The sequence below is a fragment of the Coturnix japonica genome, chromosome 8, assembly GCF_001577835.2.
Source record: "Coturnix japonica isolate 7356 chromosome 8, Coturnix japonica 2.1, whole genome shotgun sequence".
In the NCBI taxonomy this organism is placed as follows: Eukaryota; Metazoa; Chordata; class Aves; order Galliformes; family Phasianidae; genus Coturnix; species Coturnix japonica.
In genome coordinates this window covers 23,557,456-23,579,691 of record NC_029523.1, presented here as the reverse complement: position 1 = coordinate 23,579,691, position 22,236 = coordinate 23,557,456, and the positions used below count along the sequence as shown (strand labels likewise).

General features: G+C 40.3%; 3 protein-coding genes across 7 annotated transcripts in view; 2 read left to right on the top strand and 1 right to left on the bottom strand.

The window, feature by feature from the left end:
• FGGY (FGGY carbohydrate kinase domain containing) overlaps positions 1-961 on the bottom strand; it is a 264,828-nt gene extending 263,867 nt beyond the window's left edge. The window contains exon 1 of one of the 3 annotated variants that reach the window (XR_001556977.2): positions 868-961. The gene's annotated coding sequence lies outside the window, so the exon portion shown is untranslated. The remainder of the gene's footprint in view (positions 1-867) is intronic. The other 2 variants (XR_001556979.2, XR_001556981.2) reach the window with 2 other exon arrangements.
• Positions 962-970: 9 nt separating this feature from the next.
• Positions 971-14,622, top strand: MYSM1 (Myb like, SWIRM and MPN domains 1). 3 transcript variants are annotated; one of them, XM_015870628.2, is made up of 20 exons: positions 971-1,081; positions 1,455-1,530; positions 1,746-1,816; positions 2,317-2,394; positions 2,514-2,540; positions 2,985-3,063; positions 3,460-3,558; positions 3,740-4,503; positions 5,637-5,767; positions 6,089-6,192; positions 7,136-7,213; positions 7,655-7,743; positions 8,050-8,104; positions 8,187-8,237; positions 8,634-8,708; positions 8,971-9,159; positions 9,440-9,572; positions 10,442-10,547; positions 10,668-10,722; positions 11,696-14,622. In XM_015870628.2, the coding sequence occupies exons 1-20, from the start codon at positions 1,011-1,013 to the stop codon at positions 11,858-11,860; spliced, it is 2,496 nt and encodes an 831-aa protein (XP_015726114.1). In that variant the 5' UTR covers positions 971-1,010; the 3' UTR covers positions 11,861-14,622. The 3 variants fall into 3 exon arrangements, with proteins under 3 accessions (XP_015726114.1, XP_015726113.1, XP_015726115.1); XM_015870627.2 differs by having other exon boundaries at positions 10,665-10,722; XM_015870629.2 differs by lacking the exon at positions 2,514-2,540 and having other exon boundaries at positions 10,665-10,722.
• Positions 14,623-14,747: 125 nt separating this feature from the next.
• Positions 14,748-19,063, top strand: TACSTD2 (tumor associated calcium signal transducer 2). The gene has a single exon (XM_015870647.2). The coding sequence runs from the start codon at positions 17,702-17,704 to the stop codon at positions 18,800-18,802; it is 1,101 nt and encodes a 366-aa protein (XP_015726133.1). The 5' UTR covers positions 14,748-17,701; the 3' UTR covers positions 18,803-19,063.
• The last annotated feature ends 3,173 nt before the right edge of the window (positions 19,064-22,236 follow it).

Sequence of the window (22,236 nt, the reverse complement as noted above, 5' to 3'; positions counted from 1 at the left end):
GCCGATGCATCCCCATTCTTTCTGAGAATCATTTTATTCCTTTTCTATCCTTTGTTACGCCACTTCTTGCATTTTTAAGTAGAGATCACAAAAACAGCCAGTTCAATCATTTCACTTCCAAACCGATCCCAGCACAAAGGCATCCAGAATAAAAACACTGCAGCAGAGTTTGTGGCACAAAGCAACGCACTTGTATCGTCACCTCTTGAAACAGAAACAGTCTTGAGTTGGTGGGAATCATTTCCTCCACAACGATCATCAACCCTCACAATTCTCACTTCCCCTCACTATGCAATTAGAAAACCAATTATAATGGGGAACCAAATACCTCTCATGAGGCCTTGATCACTCTGATAAGAAACATTTCCAACACCAAATGTGAATTCTTGCTGCCACAACTTGGGGCCATTAACTCTTTATCTTGAGAGCTTCTCAGAGCACTCACAATCACAGATCATCTAGTCCAACCATTCCCAATACTTCCCAGCTAAATCATATCCCTCAACACAACATCCAGACGTTTCTTGAACACCCCCACGGTCGGTGACTCCCCCACCTCCCTGTGCAGTGCATTCCAATGCCTGACTACCCTTTCCAACAAGTAATACTTCCTAATGTTCAGCCTGAATCTCCCCTGGCGCAGCTTAAAACCATTCCCTCTAGTTCTATTACACGAGAGAAGAGGCCAACCCCAGCCATCCCACTCCACCCCCCTCAGAGAGCAGGCGGCATCCCCGAGCACCCAAGGCCGCTCTCTCCCCGTTGAAGGCCACTCTTCACCTCCTCTCTGTCCCCACACCACTACCCAGCCATTATTACCCCTCTCCTCACCCCCAGCCGCCCTCTCCCCGCCCTCTCCCCGCCTACCAGCGCCATCTCTCCGCCTCCATCCGGCATCTCCTCAGGGCTCGGTTTCACCTCAGCCTGTCGCGCTTGCGCCCGCCATCAACTGAGCATGAGCAGAGCGACTCTGTATTGCTTCGTCTCGCGAGAGGTACCAGCCCGCTGTCATGGCGGCGGAGGAACCGGAGGTGGATGTGGAGGGGGATCTGACGGCCGCGCTCGGGGAGGCGGCATCAGAGTGAGTGAGGGTACAGAGCCCGTATAGAGCCCGTATAGAGCCAGTATAGAGCCCGTATAGAGCCGGTATAGAGCTCATATAGAGCCCATACAGCGCCCAGCCGCTGTGGGGAGCCCTGGGTTCTTTGGTTTGTTCGACCCTGAGCAAAGGGAGCCGAGGGGGGCCCTGATGGCGGCTGCAGCTCCTCACAGGGAGCGACTTATTGAGGGGGGTTTAGGCTGTGCCCAATGGTGTGTTATAATACTATCTAATAGTCTACAATGCGTGACGTGAATTTTACTATCTCCTTCTTCTGGTGATGGTATAGAGCCCAATGATACGTTCATTTTGATTGAGTATATGTGTCGTTTTGAATATGGGGCTTTTCTTTCAGAGGTCATGAAAACACAGCATCGAGCTTACTGCAGGATCACTATCTTGATTCATCCTGGAGAACTGATAACAGCCTTGTAAGTTATTTTTAATTGAATTGAATGATTGAATTGAATTGAATGATGCTACTAGCAAAGTTATTCCAACTTCAACCTCATCTCCATGTACAGCCCCTTTGAGATTATTAAACAGTGTCTTGTGCTTATCTCCAGAAGCTCTTTATATATTTCATTCTTGGTACTTAAATAGCGTAACAGAATCCAGGATTAAGAGCTGTTTGTGTTGTTTGCAGCCATGGACGCTGGACAGCAGCATTAGTGAAGAGAACAGGGCTGTCATTGAGAAAATGCTGCTGGAGGAAGAGTATCCTTTTTCTGATCTGCTTCATTGCAATGGAACTGGCCCAATGGTTTGTTTGACAGCATGACAGAAGGAGAGTCACTTTGTAGATGGATTGTAGGGACTTAATAAGTCATATAACTGCCCATAGCTTCTCCTAATGCCAGTAAGTCTTTGTCTTGTTCAGTCCCTTGGCACTTTTTTTGTGACTGAGTAACTCAGAGTAACAGAAGAAACAAGAAAATACAGGGATTTTCCCAACGTAATGAATTAATGAGGGTTAAACTAAGAGTAGATAAGAGAAAGTTACTTCATTATGGTTTCTGTGTCAAATAAGCAAAAGCCTGTTATGGAAACAGGACAAACTCAAAGTGAGTGAGTTGTGCATTCAGGAAACAAGTATCACTGCCTTCTGTATTAAACTAACAGGAGCATTCCTATGACTGAAGTATTAGGAACCAATGTAACTAATAGGATTTCTAGAGTTCTTATATCTTTGAAAGCTTTCTTAGTAACAATTGCAGATATTACCTATCAAACAAATCGCTGTCTGAGAAAATATGGCTCAGTCAAAAGGAAGCAGAAAAAAGATCTGTGAAAAGGTGAGCTGGGTAATAAGAAATGAATTAATAAGAAATTAAAAGCTGGTTAATTGCAGGTATGTGCAATTGTATCACATTGACTAACTTTTAATTTCATTCTGTTGTGTTTTTATTTGCAGCCCACATAAGAAAACTGGAAAAGTCATGTATGTACATTGTCACAGTTGCATTGTTTTCAGCATGGCTTCTAATTTTTGTTAAGTTACAGAACACACACCCAAAAATGTCACCTCCCTAAAGTTATTCAAGGGATCTTTCAGCACACAGAGATACTGTATGTAAGAAAAGGGCTGCAGTTAACTCATTTGTTGTGTTTTGTTGCTGGTTTGTTGGTTTGCTTTATAACACAGTTGTCCTTATTTAAAGAAAGAATGCTAATTCAGGTTGGCTTTCGTGGCTGTCTTTGAGTCTTTCTTTATGATGGAGAAGCTGACGTGTTTGTCAGTCTATCAGCCAAGCTGGTGCTTCAAACAACACCATGAGCTTTAAGGAGATAATTAGTGTTGCTCTTGTCAGGAGTTGTCTTCAGTCACTGGGGTTTGGGATGATATGCTTAAGAAACCATCATCTCATTTCCTTCCTGTTCATAGGGTGCGATCTCCTACAAAACCAGGCAGCAACTCATTGAAGTGGACATCAGAAGAAAAAGAACTATTTGAACAAGGGCTGGTATGAATGCATTGATGTGTAATTGTTTGAATAGGCCATTAATTTATCTTAAATAATAAACTAATCATAAATAAACACGTTGTGCTTAGCTGTTTCTACTTGTGTACTTGTAACTGCACAGTCACACTGCTGTCTTAAGTGTGCTTTAAGTATAGAATGCATAGGATGAGTGATGAAAGTGAAATCCTGCAGCTCGTATTATTAGGAATAGCAACACTTCTTACTGTTGGATGCGATGCATTCCTTGTTGCAATGTGATTATTGAGGTTCTTGGGTTCGGCTGTACTGTTTGTGTGTTTGTAATGCAAAACTGAGCTTTTAAACACTTTGTGAGTATGAACTGGAATGTTTGGAATGTTGGAGACTGGGTAACTCAGGTTTGCTTTGTTGCTCTAGGTGAAATTTGGCCGCCGCTGGACAAAAATTGCCAAGTTGATTGGGAGTCGTACTGTTCTACAAGTGAAGAGCTATGCCAGGCAGTACTTTAAGAACAAGGTAAACAGAATATTTCAAGTATTGTTGTCAAGTTAGTTTGCTTTGTATGATTTTGGTATTTTTATTGCTTTGTCAGCCTAACACCTCCCTCTGAACGTCTGTCTGCTGGTCAAGTAAAATAGTTCTGATTGTCTGGGAAGCAGTTTTTTTCCTCTTTTTAATGTATCTTATGCTTTCCTAGGCAAAAAATGATGGTTCTGAAAGAGAAGAGCAAAGTCAGTGTGGTGGCAGCCTTCCGTCTGAGGATGGAGTAAGGGTAGAAGCATGGTCAGCTGGAAGCTTGAGAGGCCGTGCAGACCCTAACCTGAATGCAGTGAAAATTGAAAAGCTGTCAGATGATGAAGAAGTAGATATAACTGATGACATGGATGAACTCTTTTCTCCTGCTTGCCAGCAAGATGTTGGAAAATCCGAATTATCTGCAATTTCAGAAAGTCCAGCTGAAGAAACAAAAGGAGCAGAGCATCCTTTACCAAATGTCGGACATAGTTCTGCTGTTTCTTTGCTGGAAGAAGACCCTCAGAATACTAAGCAACCCACAGTGAACACGTTACTGTTTCAGGATGTTGCAGCAACATGTTCTCAGCACGTGAATGGTGATAAACCTGTAAACTTGGATTACCAGCAGTGCAGTGATTTTATAGAGAAAGCTGGACAGGGTGGAACAGGAGCATCTCATGGTGCTTGGGAAACAACTGACCAGGAGCTTAATGAGGAACAGAGAGACCTGGCTGATAATGGGCTGCTTTTTCATCCCACCTGCCAAGTGGATGAAGATCATCAAGAAGAAGCAGAAGCTCTTAAGCCACCTGATCAAGAAGTGGAGATTGATAGAAGCATCATTCTGGACGAAGAGAAGCAAGCTATTCCTGAGTTCTTTGAAGGGCGCCAGGCCAAAACACCAGAGCGTTACTTGAAGATTAGGAATTACATTTTGGATCAGTGGTAAGATATATTCGTTTTCCTTCTTTCATTAAGTCATTAAAATCTCTCTTGCCCTGCTTTGCTGTAGTAAAAACAGCACAAACAGGTTTTGTAAAGAGTAGAAGTAATTTTGCAGTAATATCCTAAAGAAGCAACGAATGGCACTGAGTGGTGGTGCTTCTTTCACCTCTTCGCAGTTCTGGCCTTCTGGAAGCTGAGCAGTGAAGGTGCTTTTTGAAGCGTTATGGAAGTTTTTGTCCTATATATATCAGAATAAACCCCTTCTGGTTTTATTGTGCTTCTTTTCTTCTGTCTTTGTCATAAACTATATAAGAATCCTGAGATATTCTTGATAAATGTCTCTTCAAAAAACTTTAATTCTTTATTGATAGCTGTGGTAGTGCCCATGCAGTAGAGCAGCTGGAACAAACATTCTGCACTAGAGAAAATAATGTTGACCTAACGGTATTTCACATAAAGAATCAATGTTGAGCCGTGCTTGTACATCTGAATATTCTATATTCCATCTCCAAAAATTCAGTTTAAAGAACCTTTAATGTTTGTGGTTGCAGGCTGAACATCTGGTTTGTTGCAGTTGTGGTTTATGTGCTCGTTGGCTGGGTTACTTTACTTCTTAGTAGGAAGAATTAGCAAATTTTAGTGGGTTCTCACTGAGTGGTCTCTGTGCTAACAGCTTATTCTGGCAACAAAGAAACTCTGACATTGCATATTGGAAAGGTATTAAGCTCAAATAACTCAGTATCAGCTTAAGAGCAAGTGGAGTGAAAGCAGGCTTGTTTGTTACACTGAGGATGCATATGATTATGAGTTATTCAGAGGAATCTAATGCAGACATTCTGAGTTCAGTTTAAAAGAATCACAGTATTTCAGAGTAATTCAGTGCTTCCTGGCATATCATGTAGAAGAGTTTGTTTTAAGGCATGGAACATGAGCTTCACACTGCATGACTGTGAGTGTGTATGAATAACCCTAAAATAAATTGCATATACTTTGTGAAACCTGTGTTTTTGCTGTGGTTGCTCTGCACAGCAGTGTGTAGTGTTTGCATCGGGCTAAAACACTTTACTGTCTCATCTCCATCTGCGCAGTGACTTGTTTTCTATTGTATGATGTGTTGTTCTGTTTTATTGTAGGGAGAGATGTAAACCCAAATACCTGAATAAGACCTCAGTACGTCCGGGCCTTAAGAACTGTGGGGATGTTAACTGTATTGGACGTATCCACACGTACTTGGAATTAATAGGAGCAATTAACTTTGGCTGTGGTAAAATAAATAAATAAATACTTTTATTAGAAGTTGATTTCGAACTTAAATTTTAGTCAGTGTGTGCTGAGACCAGCTAATGGTCGTCAGCTCTTTTATTAGAATGAATATGTTCATGTGAAGAATGGATGTGTTTCTTTTCCTGCTTCCCCATATTGAACCATAAGCATTTGGTAAATCAAACAGTCTAAACCCTCAAGGCTGCCCTTTTTATTTTGACATCATACAAATGTTGAAATTAATGAAATAAAGAATAATGACTATGTAATCGCTTATCAAGATGACCTGAAGCACAGTGTATGTCTCTTCTATTTCCTGTAGAACAGGCTGTCTATAACAGACCACAACCAGCTGATAAAACACGGTCCAAGGAAGGCAAAGACACGGTGGAAGCCTACCAGCTTGCTCAGCGTTTGCAGTCCATGGTACGTTTTGGAGGTCAGGGGGAAGAGAGCGGGGTGGTGAAAAAGTGACATGCAGGTGTTTTCAAGCCAGGCCATCTCAGGAAACTCCTTCTCTTGTTCAGTTTGCAGTTTCATTCGAGTGCCCTTCAGTTCAGGTATCAGTTTAAGCAGTATTGGATTTTTACTGGTATCTGTTTTATTCTATTCTCTTGCACGTTAATTGCCCAGCTACTTAACTGAGATTTATTATGGTCTTTTTTCCTAGAATCCCAACCCCTTCCTCCCCAGCACCCCATCATCTATTAGTCCAAATTAGTCAGAAAACAGCGGAGTGTATCAATAGAGTGAGGTTAAGTTGCTTGTGTTATAATCATTAAGTATACTGGGTATGTGATATGACTTACTGAGAGTCTTACGCGTGCAATTAAGTACAGTAGTAACTCATTCATAATTAGATGAATTACCAAGGTTTGCCAGATTAATGTTCATGTTTACATTTAATGTAGCATTTTGAAGTACTTCATGGTAAAATAAGTCGGTTGATGAGAGGAAAACAAGATCAATCCCATTAAAAGAAAAAAAGCTTCATATGAAGAGCAGTAGCTTACACAGGGCACACACATACTGGCTGATGGCTTTTGCATTGTCTGTGCTATAATTCACAGTTGGATAATAGTTTGCTGTTGCTCTCAGGGATGCTGATGTTCTACAGAACATCATCCTGGTGTTCTTTACAACCTTAAGAACCTGAAAACATCACTGGTGGTATTTGGTGACAGATTGTGAATTACTCAATCCTGTAGAACTCCAGGGGGTTTTCTCTTTTCTGGATGTATGTTACAGTGTTGGGAAAGCTCATGTGGCAGTAATCTTTTGGATGATGTTCTTCCAGCCGATGAAACACAGCAAAGGCTGTTTTTTGCACGAGTTTGATCCTTGATTTGTGTTGATTTTATTTTTGCAGCGTACAAGAAGACGGCGAGTCCGAGACCCCTGGGGAAACTGGTGTGATGCAAAGGATTTGGAAGGGCAGACGTTTGAGGTAACCTGGTCTTGAACATTCGTTTACATATGTGATTATTGATAATTGCTAGCAGGTGGGATTGCTTGCTGTTACAATAAATCCTGCAGCTGTTACATCTGCTGATAAATGACTGTACTTTGGTGTTTGCAAAAGGTGTTTGTGCTGTGAGCATGGATGGATCTACACAGCTCTACACCTACAAAGCTCTTTGCCTCATCTTGTATAAAACTTCAGGAGCCTTTATTTTTAGTTATAGAAAAATCCCTGAAAACGTGCTATAAAAATTGTGGCCACTGATTGCAGTGGAAGATTTTATCCTTAATCGATGAACTTGCATTTACGCATACTTTGATACTGCACCATAATCCTATAAGACAGCAACTGGGGGTATATAAGGAGGGTAGTGATGTCAAGGATTCATTCAAGATGTTGAGACAGACTTTTGCAATTGATTTTTAGCATCTGTCTGCTGAAGAATTAGCAAGAAGAAGAGAAGAAGAAAAACTGAAGCCTGCAAAACCTTCTAAAGGTTCAAGACAAATAAAAAGGTATTTGATGTACATCCTGTTCCAAAATGGGTCTTCTAGAAATAAAACAATTGGTTTGCATGGCATCGGGCTGGAACGCTTCAAATTAGTACTAGGTATCGTGGGCAGAGTTAACATGTGGCATTTCGGATGTTTAATGCTGCAATTCAAAAGTGTGGGAGGTGAACTTCTGTATTTGGTGGGAGTATGAGATGAAAGGCATGCAGTGAAGAAATCCTCTTCTTCTTGTACTGAGGAGACAGTGGGAAACTAGGAAAGTTTCCTGACTGTCCTACATCTTTAGAGAAATTCTCTTTCGTTTTATAGTTCCTTTGATCCCTTTCAGCTGATACCGTGCTGTTTATTCACTGAAGAAAAGCAGGTATGTATCCGAGTGAATATCAATAATGCTTTATTTAGTTACGTTGCTTTCATTATACTCATAGTGGTGTTTGTGATTTCAGGAACCCTTTCAGGTGAAAGTGTCTTCAGAAGCACTTTTAATAATGGATTTGGTGAGGATGAAGTTTTATCTTTCAGAAAGCTATGATGTATCTGTTGGGGGGTTGTTTTTATGGGTGGCATGGTTAGATTTAGCAATGCAGTATGTAGTTCTTGTAGTTTTTGAATGCTGTGGGATTTTTGAAGTTAACACTTCCATCCATTAAGCAATTCTATACAGCTGCATTATAAACATGCATGTGTGTAACAAGTAAACATGATATTTTGGTTTACTTTCAATTAAAACCTTGTCTATTTGAGCATCTTTAGCTGTCCCAGGTTCTCCTTATAAATGTCACTGGGAAATTACTGAATTGCAACTGTGGAGCCAATGTGTTCTACCAAGTGTAAATCAAATCTTAGAGAAATTATACAGCTTGAACTTTAATAACTGTTTCGTATCTTTTTAGCACTCGCATGTGTCTATGGCAGAAGTCATAGGGTTGCTAGGTGGAAGATACTCTGAAGCTGATAAAGTTGTAGAAGTAAGTGTTTATCTTTCTTCCCTTTTCTCTAAGTCATTAAGACTGTTGTTTGAATTGATGTTATTTCTTCAGGGCATCTACTTCAAGCATATTGAAGTTAATGACCATAACCTTGCAATGTTATTTATGCTTTGTGTTGAAGTGCTGACTTCTCAGCTCTTTCACGAGGAATATCTGGCACATGACTTAAAATTCTTTAAATGAATCTTATTGAACTGATGAAGATTTCTTGCATTTATCCATCTGGAGACTTTTTTAACAGGTTTGTGCAGCAGAGCCGTGCAATAGCCTCAGTACAGGACTGCAGTGTGAGATGGATCCTGTGTCTCAAACACAGGCCTCAGAAACACTTGCTGCCAGAGGATACAGTGTTATTGGGTGGTACCATTCCCACCCAGCGTTTGACCCCAATCCCTCCATACGAGATATTGACACTCAAGCTAAATATCAGGTACTTACTGGTCTGTACATTAATAATTAATAACTAAAAGAAGTGCAAACCCTTAAGGCCCATTTACAATGTTAATGCACGTTAAAAGCATGTCCGTATGTTGTTCTGTGGTTTATGCACCATGCTGATGCTGAGGTGGTTTAAACGTGGTTGAACATGTAGGAATGCTTCCAGACTTTCCACTATGTTCTGACTTGTCTATTTTTTAATTTCAGGATGCTGCTGTGAAAAAGGCTGATTTCTGATGTGTGGTTTTGTTTGTTTTTCTGTTTGTTTTAAGAGTTATTTCTCCAGGGGTGGTGCCATGTTCATTGGAATGATTGTAAGTCCTTACAACCGAAATAATCCTCTCCCGTATTCTCAGATTACTTGCCTGGTGATCAGTGATGAGATCAGTTCTGATGGTTCCTACCGTAAGTACTGATAGTTAACCCATTGTTTTAGCTTCTCTTACCCTTTTAGATACTAAGGGGAAAAACATTGCGTATTCTCGAGGCAGGACTTGTAAAACAGGTGTGTGCTGCTAAGGAAGGACTTGCACTGTACAAAATTGTACCTAAAGGATAATCCTGCAAGTAGTCGTTGCTGTTAGGAGAAGAGTGTACAGGCATGAATAGATAACTTTAATATAGAATGTTTGCAGTTTCTAATGTTGATCGGCTATTCCTCTTGTCACCTGATAATAATCTGAGGATAGATCCCAAGATAACAGAAACATGGTCATGGTCTCTGTCTCTTCTCCCTACTCCTTCCTTCTCCCATTTTAAGACCTGATTCCTGTATCCAAACATGAAGATATCCAATGTTCTTGGCAAGGCAGTAGAAGAGGCCGTGTGATCTGACAGTTCCCTCTGTTTTTTTCCTGTGGATGTAAGCAGGGGAGACCATCTGTCTGGAGACTTGCTCCATAGTCTAGGGGAAGTGAAGTGGTGATCACATCTGTGCAGTACTTGTACTACAAGGTTTAGTTCTTCGGGTTTTTCTATCTTTGTGTTTCCCACTTGTGCCACACCTGCACTGTGGAGTGCAAATCTGTAGAGATGTGTTTCCAACTTATAAGAACTCAAATCACGTTGCCATGTTTCTGTTGCATTGTGGGTTTCTGTTCTCCTTGTTCTCCACAGTTCCTCACACAGACTCCCACCAAAGTGAAATTTCCCAACCCAAATATCGCACCTCAACATCCTTAACACCGGCAGGTGTGAAGTGTCAGAGACCCGAAGGTATTTTATGTGTATGTAAAAGTGTTGTGCAGTGAGTATTTGTGTTCAATTTATCACAGGCCTGCCCTACAAATTTGAAGTACAGCAGATGTCGGAGGAGCCTCAGTGGGAATTAATATTTGAAAAAACAAGATGGATAATTGAAAAATACAGGTTCTGTCACAGGTATGTTTGCTTTGTAATATGCCAAAATGCTAAACCGGGTATGTTTATGGCTGTGTTTCAATAAGGACGTAAATCTGCTCTTACTTTTCTACTTCTTGCTTTCTCTCCTTTCCACAGCAGTGTCCCCATGGATAAAATTTTTCATAGAGATTCCGACCTGACTTGTTTGCAGAAGGTAAGTTTGCTGCTTTTGATTCTCAGGCTTTGAAATTTAAAATACTATTTAAAACACATCTGTGTAATATCATCAGGTGTCACATATTTAAGTATTAGAGACATGGACTAATCCCAGTGAATGACTTTGGTGGTGCAGCTTTTTGCTTACAAGCACAGTGATGGTAAGGATGCTCACTCGAGATAGTGGGGATAACAGTAACAAGTGCTGAATTTTAACCACTTTGGGTTATCAGTGAATGAATAACATCTCAGCATGTTGTGTGCTTTCAGTGTGAGAACTGCACACGTGTTGAGAGAAGATTGAGGTTTCCCAGTCCTTTATCAGTAAAGAAGAGCTGTACTGTGTTTGTTACACAAAAGTGAGAATTCCAATTTTCAGTCAGTGTAACCATCACTGTGAGGTTGTAAACAACTACAGCTGCAAGAATGATTGCATAAACAAGACAGAAAACCTGCCCAAAGCAAAAGGCACAAACAGAAAACATACACAGTAATTATCCATGTCTCCTTCTTCCCCTCACAGCGTGACTTTGCCTATAAATAGATTATATTTGGGTTTATTTAGATTATATTTAGACATTGAGGTGGCAGAATTCTGTTGAATTTAGCCACTGTGTAATTAGTTTTATAGAACTTAGTTTACAAAATGATATGCATTTTCCCCAAAAGCCTGTCAGTTCTTTTTTTGTCATAGCTGGTTACTGAGCTCAAGCTGGTCACAAACAAATATCATAAAGTGTTCCTTTCTGCTTTAGCAGGGTATGGCTCTTTTTTGAGAGTGGGTTTCTTTTTTCTGGAAGGCCCAATGTAGAAAAATCACCCATTTATTCACATGTATCTGCTCTTTTCTGAGGTCTGTGTTGTTCGGTTGGTCTTAAAGCAAATAAATTAAAAACCAGTTTGAAACTTTGAGTAGCTAAAAGGAAACAAAAATTCAGAACAACTCTGAAATTTCCTTTTCTCTTGACTAGCTGTTGGAGTGCATGAGGAGGACTTTGAGCAAGGTAACAAACTGCTTCATTGCCGAAGAGTTCTTGACTCAAATAGAAAACTTATTCCTCTCCATGTACAAGAGTGAAAAGAAGAGTAATGCTGAAGAATGTAAGAGTGAATGTTCAAGTGAATTAGAACCTTAGAATCACCAGGGTTGGAAGAGACCTACCAGAACATCCAGTCCAGCCATCCACCCATCACCAATAGTTCTCACTAATCCACGTCCCAAAACACACCACCTCCCTGGGCCCATCCCAGTGCCTGACCACTCTTTTGGAAGAGTAGTATTTCCTCATGACCAGCCTGAATCTCTCCTGGTTCAGCTTGAGGCCACTGTCAATGTGTTGGCTTAAACAAAACAAGTGTGGATTTATTATTATTATTTTATGCTTATTTCTCCCTCTGGTTTCTTTTCCTCCTGTCAATATGTCAGTAATTTCAAAATGGTTACCATTTTAATAGTAACAGTTAAAGTATCCAGTCCCATTGTATTGTTACAGTTCAAAGATACTTTGAAAAACTCATGGTTTGTGTGATCAGGAAACACGAGGAGCACTTACTATTAACACGTAGAGAAACCATGCATCATGGGGTTAGTGAATTATACCCCAGTCTGTGGTTTGGGGAGAAGGACAAGCTGCCCACAGCACTGACAAGGAGAGCTCTCCCTCTCAGATCTTTCAGGATGGGAATTTTGTTTTCATATAGATACATTTTTTTAATTGACAGGGATATATATCTGACACTCAATGGTTTTGTTCCTTAATGCTTCAGAGAGTCTAAGTTCAAACAAATGCACAGAAGGGGAACTTAGCACTTCACTGAAATGAACAACACGTAGCCCAGAGTAGCTTTTTGGCAGATTCTTTGCCATCTTGCTTCTGTTTTGTATGAGGAAGGCTGGCAAGTTGTTGTCTTCTCATTACTAGTTGTGCTTGTTTCCAGTGGAAATGTTAACTCCTGTTTATTACAGGTTACGGTCTTTCTGATCTTCTGTTCTACAGGAAGATCAGGCATTTTTCTGTCAGATCATTGTGATTTGCCCACTTGTAATTGCCAGTGTTTCCTGTGGAAACGAGCTCTTCACTGTTGGCAAGCATAGAGCAACAAGCAGACAAGTATGTACTTTTTTTGGGGTAAGGACGGATGACAAAGAAAAATGTGCTTTAAATTTTGCCCTCTAAATCCAGAGATTTGACTTCTATACACAGATTTACCTCTGAGATCTGTCTGAAATGTATTTGAAAACATGAAGCAGGCCAGAACTTGACTTTATATTGATAATGATGGATTTGATTCTTATTTGAAAAATACATATGTATGTGTATCTACTTCTATAAATTTAAGATTTTATATGTTTAAATCTTCAGCTTTTCATTTGAAAAGCTTTAAAACTGTATAGTTGTATCCTAATGAGGGAACTCCTTTGCAGAGTTTAGAATTACCTGCTTTATCATGTCTCATAATGTCAGTCTGTGTTTCTAAGTGGAAGGTGCAGAACATGATTGTGTGCAAGTTTGAGCAGTTGATACTTGATGGTTCTCTCGGGGCACATTCAAGGATTATAGTCTTAAAAATGCTGGTGGCTGCTCTTCTCTGTGCTCGTGCACAGTGTTAGATCACACTGCTGTGTATAATTTACAAACTTGGTGCATCCATCTATTTAAGGCATGCTGATTCTGCATATATTCTAAATCATCATCTTTGGGGATACACCTAATTAAAGATACTGCATGGCTTTCTGTATTTCTACTTTAGACAACGCTCTCGGTGACAAAGCATTCTGTCCTGTGTTACTTGTGGGATGCTCTGCAGTTTTGCGTAGGATACTCTAGAAAAACCATATGCTATATATAGTATGTACTAAAAGCTGTAGTTCTCCTTCTATAAACTAGAACCAAATTTCAACCTCCTGTGTAACAGCAATATGAACTAGATATCATTCTTTATCCATATACATGGATGTCAGTGTTACCAAAGTATTGGTAAGAACGTGCTGGCAGCTTTTCTGCTGAAGAATTAAAGTGAGTTAAAGTAACACAGTTGTATTAATTGGTTTTAAGTCACATTAAGTCAGAAGAGTTTTTAGTCAAACACGCTTCCGAAGCAGTTCAGATCTCCAGAGAACACTGTGCAGTTTTGTATGCATGCACACAAAGGCACCAGGTTTCCCCAGGGTGGTTCTTGTACCAAAGATTATCCATGGACAATGTTTCAAAGCATAGGAAAGGTGAGGGGAGGCACAATGAACTGGTAGTACCACCAGAATCCCATGTGACCACACCATATCGCGTGTGGATGGGAAATAACATATCCATCCTGCCAGGTAATGATTTTGTGGGCAGGAGTCATGGTAAGAAATACTCTGCTTTTTGTCATTTATTTTTGACTTTGTGTCTAATAATGAGTTTGGAAGTTGTGTGCTGCTGAGATGTTACTAACACTGCCAGTTCTGCTACCCAACACGTACAAGGCATTAAATCTGTTTATTGAGAAGCTCATTGTTTTTTCATTGGCCGTTTTTCTTATGTTAGCTTTGTTTTAGGACAAAATACTGCAGGCTCATATATTTTTTGTTTATGTAACACCACCTGTAACATCCAGCCAAGCATTTCCTCAAGAGAAGGGAAATGTTTGAGCAGCAATTGGAACGATGGAAGTTAAACTGGGCGAGTCACCACTACATCCTACGATGTAGCTTTGGCCATTTGTTGTCTGAGTGAAGCTTTGCTGCCCCAGTTCCCAGCAGTGCTTTTTCACAGCTATATGTACCATGTTCATGGGGAGGATGGGGGGCTTGGTCTGTATTTCCTTGAATATTTTTTCCCCTTTGATCCCTTCTTTGATATTCCTGACTGATGGTATCCAAGAATCCACTAATAAAGACTAAATATTCTGTACTTCAGGAGATGTGTTCCAATTTTTTGATAGCTTCTTGTTTCTTGAAGAGAACATCTGCTATTTCTTTATTTAAAGCCAGTAAGAATGAAGAACTGATGCAGCTCAGTTTAATACCACAAGAGGGAGCTTTGGTACAGACAATACAGCAAAAATGATGGTCATTTCAAACTAAGAGTTAGAACTGTTCTTACTGCTATACACAGTCTTGTAGTCAGTGATTAATTTTTGTGGGCAGTAGCTTGAATCTTGTTGCTTTCATTTGTTCTTATCAACTCTCTGCTCTGACCTCCATAAAATTAGCCAGCGATGGTTTGTGGCAGGGATGCTGAGATGGTAGAGCTGTACTTACCACACTGTTTTCTTAGAAATAATTCTAGCATCTTAGCTGTGGGATCACTAAAATGATATCGTGCAGTGTTTCTCTCTCCCTTGCCATCACAGGCAACTGCAGTGACTTCTAAAGGTGCTACCTGTGCTGGGGCAGAGCAGTGTATCACAGCACTGCAAGGGTAGGAAACGCTGCTGCAAAACCTGTGAGGGAAGTTGGGATGTGTGCAGCGTGGCTACAGTGTCAGCACATGGGAAGTAGCTTGTTCATGGCTTGGGGAATGTAGTAATCATATTTGATACTGAACAAAGCATTTAATGGCCTAGATAAAAAGCATTCTGGTCATTTAATTGGAAGTGCCTTGCTGTTTTACACAGACCTACTGCCCTATTTTTATGAGATTTAAAATCGTGCAGAAAAATTGTTTCCATGGAAGCAGAGATCACGGAAGAAATAATGCTCCACGTTTCCTACAGGATTCCTTTTACAGCCTGCTGTTCTCAACAATTAACTCTTATAGTGCTGTTAGTTTAGCGTGGATTAAAGGAGATGACAAAGAAAATAATACCTTGATGGACTATGTGTATATACTTTGTGTTTTTGTTGTTTTTTCTTTCCTGCCTTTGAAAGAAATCTCTGCATGTTTACAGAGGGAAAATCTACAGTGGGAAGAGAAGGTTAATGGAGGAGCACACACCATTTTGACAAATTATGGAACTCAGTCAGGGAAACTTGGTATTATTCCTACTTTCCCCTTTTCTTGCTTCAGTTCTACCTTCTTGGTGACTAAAATTGCTGCTGTGTACTTCGAGCCAGCTTTGAAGGAAGCAGCTATTAATGCAGTTTTTAATTAAGGTAACAGTAGTGAGAATCATCACCAGCATCGAAGTCAGACCATCTGTTTTAATTGCCTATCATTTTTCTTCCATACATTACTTCTGGAAAACCACTTCATTTTTCTCTGTTTTCACTGTGTCTGGAAGAAAGAAGAAACTACCAAATGATGATGGGAGGCCGAGACTAAGGCTGAGCATTGTATGAGGAAAGTACTGTTACTTAAAATCTTCACTCACTAAAGTGCTTTCAAAGCACTAAGGGTGGCTCAGCTCTCATCCATACTGAAATTGCTGTAGTTTGTTTTGAATCTGGCTGTGAGCTGTAACATTTTATAGCTGGTGAGGGTCTGTCCTCAGTGAGACAGCTCAGAGAACAAAACAAAGCCTGCTCTGAAGCTCGTAACGTCACATAAAGACACAATGTGAGGATGTAGTTGATGGTTAAACAGATTTTGACTTGGAAGGATGGATATGGATTTTATTGTATAACTAAAATAGGCAAATGAATTACTTGGAGACATGAGTTAGGAAGTGGTACACTATTGTAAAAAAACAACCAAACAAACAAAACCTTCAAGGTGGGGAATTACTAAGTGATTTCATACAAGACGTATCAGTAGCTCACAATGACTTCCTGCTACTCTTCAATACTGTCATTTTTACCCTAGAGGAGGGGAGGTGAAGAGATGCAGTAATGAGCTGTAGGTCTGAAAAGGAGCCAGGAGTGATTTGAAAAACTTGCCTCATCTTTGCTCCCCTAAGTAGAGTGAATTTCTTCGGCTGATTTGGAAACAGGAGGTAGGTCTGTCTGCCATTATGGAATGACAGGGAGTGTTTACATCTGCACCTTTAATTTTAAACCTATACCATATTATTAATGCTCATTAGTAGCCACTGTAACTTCTCACTGTTCACAGACACACAAGTCGTCATTACAGGTAGCCCTGCTCACAGTGACTGAAAGCAGGTCAGGCCCTCAGGAAAACAACAGAGCAGGTTAAAGGGATTGTCTGCGAGGCAGAGCAGAAGTTGTACAGATGGGAGAATGGGGCTGTTTGTTACTGCTTACAAAATAATGATGTATAAAGGGTCTGACAGCATTTGACAAACAGATAGATGACTTAATGCTAACTGGAAAATGTGGTTCATGCTTTGTAAATCATCGTTAAGACACTTGGGAGCCACTGGAGTGTACAGCGATAGGCATTACTCAAAGTTCAGACTGAAAAACTGCTTCAGAAACTGCTAACAACTTTGTAAGGGGAATGAAAGCTTGAAAATTAGCATTCCTAATACTGCTTTGGGATGAGTAGGAAAAGAGAGAAGCTTTCTGTTGTGGAAGCTGAGATTGCTCTCCTGCGCTAAGTAAGAGTTCAGCAAACTGATGAACTGCCTTTCTACCTGTCACCTGAATCGGCAGCTACTTCAGGGTTCTGTTGGTGCATACATATAATAAAGCCTCTTGGAGTTCTCTAAGGATGTGAAAGTGGCATCTTGACAGTGCAATGATACAGAAGTTATGTGATGTAAGAGGTAGGAAAAGTTACTACGAACATAGAGGAGTAGGGTTGCCTCAGATAAGGAGTGGGACTTTCTCCATAAGAAATGGGAGAAGTTCCTTACAGATGCATTTGTCTGCGTACTCTACTATGTAAAAATCCTGAAAAAGGAAAAAGATGAGGTAAAGCTTCATGCTCTAATCTGTAAGGGAAGCTCAACATAGCAGCTGTGGAATCAGTGCTGCCCACTTAGAAGTAATAGATGAAAGTGCAGCTCCTCTGGCATCTGGGCATGAGGCCAGTTGTTTTAGAAGAACTCGTTTGTCAGGTCTGATACGAACTTTGAATTAAAGGAGTAGCATAACAGCATGTAGAAACAAGCAGAGTCCCCTAGGAGATATAAGCTCCAGACAGTGCTTGATGCCACTTCCGACTGTACCCACGCATTGTACCTGCACTATGGAGCCTCTGCTTGGAGTTACGCTGGGTTTGATTCTGATGGTAACTTCATCAGCACGGAGCTGTACCTGTGTGACCAATAAGTGGACAGAATGTGACCACGATGCATCTGGCAACTGCACCTGTAAGCTGGTGGGTTCAGATCATACAGTAGATTGTTCAACGCTGACTCCAAAATGCTTACTGATGAAGGCAGAAGTGACTGCCATGAAGCTCTCCTACAGACCTCGTGTTAAGCTGCAGGATGGTGGCATTTACAATCCAGACTGCGAGGACAGTGGTATCTTCAAAGCCAGACAGTGTGATGAAGCTGGTACCTGCTGGTGTGTGAACACAGCCGGAATAAGAAGAACTGGAAAAGGTGATAAAGAATTGAAATGTGATGAACTGATTAGAACAAACTGGGTCGACATTGAACTGAAGCACAAAGAAACGTCCCATTACTTCGAAGCTCTTGATGTAGCAGAAGCCCTGGAACATCTGTTTGAGAACCGATACAAGCTGCAACGCAAATACATTACAGCTGTTAAGTATGATTCCCCATTTATCCAGATCCACCTAAAACAAAATAAGCGGTGTGCTGTAGATATAGTCGATGTAGCCTATTACTTGGAAAAAGATGTAAAAGGTGACTCTGTATTTAATTCTGACAGTACATTACGTGTCTCTATTAATGGAAAAGATCTAGCTATTGAAAACATACGCATTTACTATATGGATGAGAAGCCACCAGTGTTCAGCATGAAGCAACTGCTTGTTGATTTCAGCGCTGTGGTGGCAGCAGTGATTCTGCCTGCTGGTTTTGCCATTATTTTGGTGATTGTTCTGTGCCAGCGGAGAAAATACAGGAAAATTAAGATTGAAAAGATGAGTGAAACAGAAGGGCAAATTTTACAGTCGCTTTCATCTGAAAGAAAGGAATCAAACTGCAACTTCAGCAACCAAAAGGCAGAGGTGGTGGCGGAGGGGGACAAAATAAAGAAGCATAAGCAGACTCTATGCATGTGGATGGATTCGGAGTTGTCTCCTATTGCCCAGGAACTGACAAAACACTCGGTTTGAATTATTCTGCTTTAGAAAAAATGACTTTTCTTTGGGTATAAATTAATTTAGGAGTTGGTTACTGAAATCTGGCACTGAAAGTATCAGTTCAGAAGCTACAAATAGGTATTTTGTACAAATATAGAATGTGAACTCGTACTGCAGACCTCGTTTGTTTGCTTAATATTTAAGCCAAGGCTCCTTCCATGTTTGCTTAGAGCAAAATAATAATAGCAGTAAAAATGTTTACAAAGTCTTCAAAGTTGCTGGAACTTCTTTTTCATCAACAGTTAATTTTGTTGGTGTCTCTTTACCAAATAAAATAAAATATTCTATGTCACTAGAGGCTTTGATACAGTCAAGTGTTAGAAGACAGCACTGTGGTCACTTCTATTGGTACAGGGTCCCAGTTCTGACTGTATTTGGGTAGCACTGTGAGCTATTCCTGGCTGCAGGTCCAACACTATGAAGTCAGCAGAGATCTGATCCCACTGTAAGCATAACTTAACCTTGTTTTTCCTCCCAGATTCAGATAATAGCTTTCTGTCTACCTAAATTCCCCTTGCAGATGTATCAGAGGATATATTTTTTGGTCTTTAACAGCTTCACAGAACTACTGTTTTATTATGGAAGAGGAGTAGGCTTGTTGAGTTTGGAGGCAGGGGTGTTACTTCTGACAGCACACAGCATCACTGCTTAATTCTTATCTACTGGAACAACATAGGATGGGCAGACGCATCACCTTTCCCCCAAAACAGATTTTTACACAATTACATTATCAACATAATACAAACAAAATAAACACAATCAGTGCTAATGAGAGGCTGTGTGCTATTGTTTGTCTACATTATATAACAGAGGGTATGATCATTTTAACTATGCAGAGGTACCTGTTGCCTAAATTACACTATGCAGTTCCAACTGGAGAAAGTCTGCCTTAGTTTGAAAACTGAAAACAACTGCTCCCACAGAAAGAATCCCTGGCTCTAAGCTACAACTCTGGAGAGGCTGATGTTGCCCTTTGCATACAGTGCTATCTTGGCTCCACTGGCTAAAGTGGGTTCTGGCCTTTCCTTTCAGCTTTTAGTTTAAAAAACAAGCATTTTTTTAACCACTGGAGAGCTGAGGGAAGTGCCAGTTGCAGTGCCAGCATTAGAGCAAGGAAATAACAGATAAGGATTCATGGAGGGATTAAAAGCCTCTTAAACTCTGTCCCCTCTGTCTCCCTGGTGAAAACCATGCCTGCTTCTATATGCAAGTATGCACTCCAAGAGACTGGCACATAATCCCTGCATTAGTTTGCAAATTACTGGTGTGTTTATGTGCACGTGGGTTCCCATACCTATATTTAAAGATGCACATTGCTATTATTTTTTTCTTTTCTGCTGAAGAAGGCAAGCCCTAGGGAAAGCTTGTGGCAGCAGAGCTTACACTTCAGCCAGCCTGAAGCCTGGTTTAGCTCTTATCAGTGGTGACACAATTCAAACCTGCTGCTGTTTTGGATGACAAAGAGAATCTCTCCTTGTCTCATCTTTCCCCAGTGAGGACTTACCTTTGTGAGGCTGTTTGGACTGGGACTAAAGCAAGATGGGGTTAACTACTGTGCCACATCCTATAAACATCCCACACATCCCTTCTTGTTTAGATGATAAAACATAAGCATGTCTGTAATGATGAGCACTTCATGACACTGAGATACAAGATCCCCCCAGTAGTCCTTATTATGCCCCTAAAAGTGTCAGGGAGTCACTTAGAAATAATAGCTTAGGTACTGAAATCACTTTTTCAGGGAAAAAAAGTAACAAAAAGACCTTTCTTTCATTTCTCCTTAACTGGACTGGTTCATGCTATTAAACAGACTGTCTTCCTTGTGCAAGTATACAAGTATAACTACCCTTTCCAAAGCATCTCCACTGATTTGTTGCAGGGTTTACAGCCGGTACCTATCTTTTTATGCTAAAATTCATCTTGAGTTAATGCAACTACTTTCAGAGCAGGAAAAACCAACTTTAGGCATTTATGTAACTATTCACAGCAGCTCACAACAAAATTCTTTGCATTGGTTTTTATCTGGCTAAGATTTCATATGCTTCAGGCAGCCTGATAATATTCATATCTCATTTTCATGCCAATCCCTTCTCCCCTGGGGATAACACTCTTACAGCCCTACTCCAGCACAAATTAAGTGCCACAGTGACAATTAGGGATACTTCATATTATCTAAATGAAAGAATGAGTGAGAATATATTTAATTTTCCACTGAGATTTTTACATATGGGCCCAGCAGTACAGGTTTGGCTTGAAATAAATGTATGTATCAGAAATCTCTGCAGTTCTGCTAGCCTGATTTTATCCAAAGAAACACAGTGGAGCAACTACAAAGGAACTGGATGTGGCACTGCTGTAGCCATTGCACTGTATACTGCAGAAATGCTCAGTGCTGCTTCCCCAGTCTTAGCACACATCAGATGAATTCTTCTTTTCTTTTCCTGTCCTCATGTACCAGTTTTGCACCCACTAAGTGTTCAATTTGCACTCTAAAGCACAATGGTTGTCAGACACACCAAACTGCAAGCAATAGGTAATGCTGGAGATCATTTTCATTACATAAGACATCTAAAATGGCTCAAAAAATCAGAAGCTCTTGATATGTCTTGGATCTGGATGTTTACATTTGGTTCCTTAACTCCAAGTATCTTGGCTGTACTTACACTACTCTGACAAACTAGCTGGTACACTTTGCCCTGGACTGACTAGAATCCTGGGCCAGCAAGGCACCCACTGGTGTGACTCAGTTCACGTCTGATGACAGCACTAAGTGATTCCCAATTATGCTATTGCTCAATAAACACTAGCAAGCTGGGTAATCAATCAGTTCACTAGTAGGAGGGGATCCAATAATCATCTGTGGCTCTTACTGAGTCTTTTATTAAAACATTATAGGACAGCAAGTAAATAAAAAATCACTGCCTCTTCATGGATGTTTGGGAAAGAAAGAACTGTACTGAACTCTACTTTTTTTTTTTTTTTAACTATATTGACAGTGAGTAATATGCAGAAATAATTATTACTTATTAACAAAGAGATAAATATCTACTAGCATCCACGGACAGGTATGTCAGTGGAACAAGGATGGGTTAGTTAATATGGTATGTACACAATACAGTACACTCAGTGGACCAAGACAGGATCTAGTGAACAACATTTGGAAAACTTCAATAGTAACAAAACATTAACAATTCTTTTAAGTTAACATGAACTCCTGGGATTTCTGCAGGTCAAACAGACAGAAGTAGCATTAAATCCAATTAACGATTTGCTGAGGGCTGATAGATTGTATTGTTTCTGCCAAGATTTTAGCCTGTCACTAATGAGCAGATGTGAATTCCTTTGAAACCGGAATGACAAAACCATCACTCAAGATTGTTTGTTTTTTTTTTTCTTAAATAAAAGAT

Bases quoted from the DNA above. Each gene is read 5' to 3' on its own strand.
- TACSTD2 (XM_015870647.2), top strand. From the start codon at position 17,702: ATGCCACTTCCGACTGTACCCACGCATTGTACCTGCACTATGGAGCCT.
- MYSM1 (XM_015870627.2), top strand. From the start codon at position 1,011: ATGGCGGCGGAGGAACCGGAGGTGGATGTGGAGGGGGATCTGACGGCC. The intron at 1,531-1,745 runs GTAAGTTATTTT...TGTTGTTTGCAG, and splicing joins GGAGAACTGATAACAGCCTT to CCATGGACGCTGGACAGCAG. The intron at 5,768-6,088 runs GTAAAATAAATA...TATTTCCTGTAG, and splicing joins AGCAATTAACTTTGGCTGTG to AACAGGCTGTCTATAACAGA.